Consider the following 5011-nt stretch of genomic DNA (forward strand, 5'->3'; position numbering starts at 1 on the left):
TTGCCTACTTCTGCCCTCTCTACCCCACAGATCCAACTCAGACTCCTGATTTTGTTGCTCATGTTTTTAATTTTTTTGATTTTTAGGCAATTGAGGTTAAGTGACTTGCCCAGAGTCACACAGCTAGTAAGTGTCAAATGTTTGTTCTGAGGCCGGATTTGAGCTCAGGTCCTTCTGACTTCAGGGCCAGTGCTCTATTTTGTTGCTCTTGTGTCTGACTCTTCATGGCCTCATTTGGAGTTTTCTTGGGAAAGATACTAGAGTGGTTTGCCATTTCCTTCTCTAGCTCATTTTTACAGATGAGGAAACTGAGGTAAATAGGGTTAAATGACTTGTCCAGGGTCACCCAGCTAGTAAGTGTCTGAAGCCAGATTTGAACTCAGGAAGATGTCTTCCTGACTCCAGGCCCAGCACTCTGTCCAATGTGCCACCTAACTGCCCCAGACTCCTGATAGGGACAGGATATATTCTGGAAACCCACCCTGCTATAAAACATGGCAGAAAAACAACCAGAACATTAGTGGAGTTGTGAACTGACCCAATCATTCTGGAGAGCAATTTGGAACTATGCCCAAAGGGCTATGCCCTTTGACCTAGCAATACCACTTCTAGTTCTGTAACCCAAAGAGATCATAAAAATGGAAAAAGGACCCACATGTACAAAAATATTTATAGCAGCTCTTTTGATAGGGGCCAAGAATTGGAAACTGAGGGGATGTCCATCAGTTGGGGAATGGCTGAACAACTTGTGGTGTATGAATGTAATGGAATACTATTGTGCTCTAAGAAATGATGAGCTTGTGGACTTCAGAAAAACCTGGAAAGACTTATATGAACTGATGTTGAGTGAAATGACCAGAACCAAGAGAACATGGTACACAGTAACAGCCACATTACACAATGACTGACTTTGATAGACTTAGCTCTTCTCAGCAATGCAAGGATCTAAGACAACTCCAAAAGACTCACAATGGAAAATACTATCCACACGCAGAGAAAGAACTTTGGAGTATGAATGCAGATGAAAGCATACTATTTGCTCTCCTTTTCTTTTGTTGTTTTGTTTTGTTTCTTCTTTCCCATGTTTCCTCCCATTACTTCTGATTCTTCTTTATATTATGATTAATGTGACAATATGTTTAATATGAATGTATAAATAGAGGCTATATCAGATTGCACGCTGTCTTGGGGAAGGGAAAGGAGAGGGAGGAGGAGAAAATTTAAAATTCAAAGTCTTATGGAAGTGAATGTTGAAAACTAAAAATAAATTAATTAATTAAAAAAAGAAAAACAACCAGAAGCAAATCATTAAGCCTTTTATTTGCTTACGTCCCTACTATTCTCCATTCCCCCCAAAAGAAATCACCTATATATAGCATCCAGGAGGCATTACCTATTTTCAGCTCAGGGATCAATTTGCTCCTCTTGGAATATGCTTATGTACAGACTTTATACGCACATCTAGGGATATATCTATAGCTACATATAAAATACAGATACATATATGTCACATATGTGACATTTTGCAAACCTTAAAGCATCAATAAAGGCGAGTTATGATTCTTATTTCCCAAAGCAAATCTTCCCCATTCAAACTATAGTTGATAAACTGGTGACCAAGCTTCAGATTTATTTCTGCATTCTCTGGTTTCACTTCCTATTCTCACCTCCACTATTCTGTCCTCCTAGGTACCCTTTTGCCTTTTCCCTCTTAATCTTCTTCATTCCCCCTACTCTTAGCTTCCAAATCTTCTTCCTTCCATACCCTTTCATTGGGGGTAGACATTCTGTTTCTAGTTACCCAAGGCAGTCACCAGCCTAGACAAGGCTAATTTTCTGAATACCATTTTCTTGACTTGATTGGTAGGAGTTGAATTTGTTTTGCCCTTGAGTTTGGCTCTGCCCCCAGGAGATCAGGAGATGGTAATGAGATGGCCATGAAGTGGCCAGCTAGCCATGAAATTGACTAGCCTATCTTCCTAGTCTTGTAGACACATCAACTGGCACATAGAGCTTCCAAGTTAGGTCCCAAACAGTGGAAAAAGAAAGCTGCACCCCTTTTCCATTGCTCCCCATTTCCCCCCAAAGAAATCACCTAAATATAGCCTCCAGGAGGTATTTTCCTTGATAATAATTCTCACCCTAATGATCAATTTGCTCCACTTGGAATCTGCTTAGCCTCAACATAAGGTATATTATTAGCAAAACATAAACTCCATCTAACTTTGTTATTTCTCCACCCCCACGCCCCAACTCCTTAGCCTCCCCCCGTTCCCCAGAGATGAAAACACCAGCAGTCCTGTCCCGTAAGTTTTCTGCTCCCCTTTTCTGGGGAAGGGGAAGCTAGGGGCCTACTTCTCCCTAGAAGAGGCTTTTCAGTAGAAAGAGGCATCGTCGTAAGGGAAGGCCCCTGAGGCGCGAGGTGAAGGGCTAACGTTCCATTTCCACGGCCAGAACTTGCGGCAAAGCATCTTCAGGTGCCCCCGGAACTTGATCCCCACAAACACATAGAGCACGGGGTTGAAGCAGCAGTGGGAGAAGGCAATCTCCCTGCAGATTTGTACTGAGTATTCCACCTGCTTGATGACCTCACAGCTCTGGAAGAGCCGGAGCCTCAGCAGCGTCTGCAGGAACAGGACCACATTGTAGGGGGCCCAGCTGAGAAAGTAAAAGCCCACGATGGTGAAGATAAGCCTGACCGTCCGGTGCCGCCTCTTGGAGTGCGAGCGAAACAGGGTCCTGAGGATCTGAACGTAGCAGAACAGAATAACCCCCAGGGAGAAGAGGAAGACGAAGTTGTGCTCATAAACAGACAGCAGAAACCACTTTAGCTCAGAATATTCGCAGGACCAAACGGGAGGAGACACGTCGGCTAGCACAGTGTGGAAAATGGTATCGGGAACAGATGCCATGATGCTGGCCACCCAGATGGCAGAGATGATCCGGACTCTGCTGCGAAAGGGGTGGCTGCCTAGGCTGGACAGGGGATGTACCACAGACAGGTACCGGTGGACCGTCATCACCATCAGGAAAATAACGCTGCTGTACAGGCTGATGTGGAAAATCATGTTAAAGAGCTTACAGAAGAACTCTCCAAAAATCCAGCCGGAGTATTGGACCACGATCCAGAAGGGTAGCAGGCAAGAGAAAAGCAGGTCGGAGAGACACAGGTTAAGGATGAAAGTGTTGGTGAGGGATTCGAGGCTCTCATATTTCACCAGGACCCACAGCACCAGGCTGTTCCCAACAAGGCTTAGGACAAACACAAAGGAGTAGAAGACCGTGTGGCTCATGGTCGTTAATTCAAAGTTAGCTTGGTTCTCACACAGGACGCCGCTGGAGTAGTCGCCGTAGTTAGCAGGTGTGGCAGAGACTTGGTAGTCTGAGTACCACGTGGAATCCATCTGCATGGAAAGCCGAAACATCAACAGCATAGAAAATCACAGAATCATAGAAATTTAGAGTAGGCCAAAGCTGTGCCCTTGGAGTAAACAAGCTTGGCCTAGAAGAGATAGGAAAATGCATTTCCTGCCCTTCTTTACAAAAATTAGGGGGGAGGTGTGGATGAGTGGGTACAAGCCCTAAGGAGGTGAGACAGCATATATTATCTGACTGAGAGGGGTTGATAGTTTTCCTGAACCACGTTTTCCCGAACCACGTTTTCCCTTCTTGTTTTTGTTTTTTATTATAAGGGATAGCTCTCCGGATAGGGGAGAGAAGAGGCATATACTAGGAAATAAAGATATAAAAACAAAAGCTATCAATAAAAATTTAAAAGAAAGAAATTTAGAGTTAAGGGGGATTTTACACATCGAGTCTAATCAATTTACTTCAATAAACCATTTAGGAATTTCTTCCACTCATAGAATGCAGCCATCCATGTCTTCCCGGGGAGGCTTTGTAGCATTACTACAGCCAAAAAAATTCATTGCCCTGCAGCCAGCCTAGTGGTCAAATGTGCTATGTGACAATAGATAAATCTCCTATTATTGGGCCTCTACCTGAAACCTCTCTGGCCAAAACTTGTGTCCCACTGGCATAGTTTCCAAGAGCCCAGAATCACCACCATGCCAGGATGGGGCATTCAAAGGGGAAAGCTCTGCAAAGGGGAGAGATCCCTTCTCCTACCATCCCCAACAGGTGGTTTATCCAGCATCAACCAGAACAGGAGCTCACAACTTTGCAAAGGCCGCCCAGGCACATTGCAAACAGAAAGAGGAAATATCACTAGGGTAAGTGCAATAGTACTAGCAGAGCTTCAAGAGAATTAGATTGACACTGACCCATGCCTGTCCACAATTGCAGAGAATTTGGGCTCTTTGTGTTGGATATAGAAACATAATTCCAAAGAATGGAATTGAAAATTCAGTATTAATTATCAAAGCAATAAGGATAATCCTTCCTCCAATTACTTCTAAAAGCAAAGGAATGAATAGAAAACATCTACTTCTCAAATCCTGAAAAATGATGAACCCTCAAACCCATTTTTCTTGTGGCCAAATGAATTCCTCTGGATCACAGAATAGAAGGAAAAACCATTCTCGATGACAAAATAAAATAAGAAACAGAGTATAACGGGGAGCTGCTTACCTTCTCCTTCCCTGAAACAGTAATGACAGTTTTTTCACTACCTCTTTCAAAGTAGAAATTCACTCCTCCCCATTCTTGCTCAGGTGATTTGTGTGTGTGTGTGCGTGTGTGTGTGTGCATACAACACTTTGCAGGAAGGGAGATTGCCAGCTTCCTACCAAAATAGGATTCCGCAAGCTACTGGCTTAAACCAGGAGAAGATGTGATGGCTTAACTTCTCTGCTTTCATGGTGAGAGACAGCCTCACACAGTGAAGGGAAAAAAAATCAATGGATTTGGCACCAGAGGACCTGGGTTCTGACATATACTGGCTGTGTGACCTTGGACAAGTTACTTCAATTTCTCTGGGCCTCAGTTTCACTCATCTGTCAAATGAGATGCTTAGACTAGATGACCTCTAAGACCTTTTCTAACTCTAAAT

The 5011-nt window shown here is 43.6% G+C and overlaps 1 protein-coding gene across 2 annotated transcripts; it reads right to left on the bottom strand.

Annotated features, from left to right (window-relative positions):
- Positions 1–1302: 1302 nt before the first annotated feature.
- On the bottom strand, positions 1303–4665 carry XCR1 (X-C motif chemokine receptor 1). 2 transcript variants are annotated; one of them, XM_027872412.1, is made up of 2 exons: positions 4591–4665; positions 1303–3404 (listed from the first exon to the last, which is right to left on the bottom strand). In XM_027872412.1, the coding sequence occupies exon 2, from the start codon at positions 3402–3404 to the stop codon at positions 2376–2378; it is 1029 nt and encodes a 342-aa protein (XP_027728213.1). In that variant the 5' UTR covers positions 4591–4665; the 3' UTR covers positions 1303–2375. The 2 variants fall into 2 exon arrangements, with proteins under 2 accessions (XP_027728213.1, XP_027728212.1); XM_027872411.1 differs by lacking the exon at positions 4591–4665 and adding an exon at positions 4129–4166.
- Between the last annotated feature and the right edge of the window lie 346 nt (positions 4666–5011).

The sequence above is a fragment of the Vombatus ursinus genome, unplaced genomic scaffold (genome assembly GCF_900497805.2).
Source record: "Vombatus ursinus unplaced genomic scaffold, bare-nosed wombat genome assembly UNPS02014799.1, whole genome shotgun sequence".
Lineage (NCBI taxonomy): Eukaryota > Metazoa > Chordata > Mammalia > Diprotodontia > Vombatidae > Vombatus > Vombatus ursinus.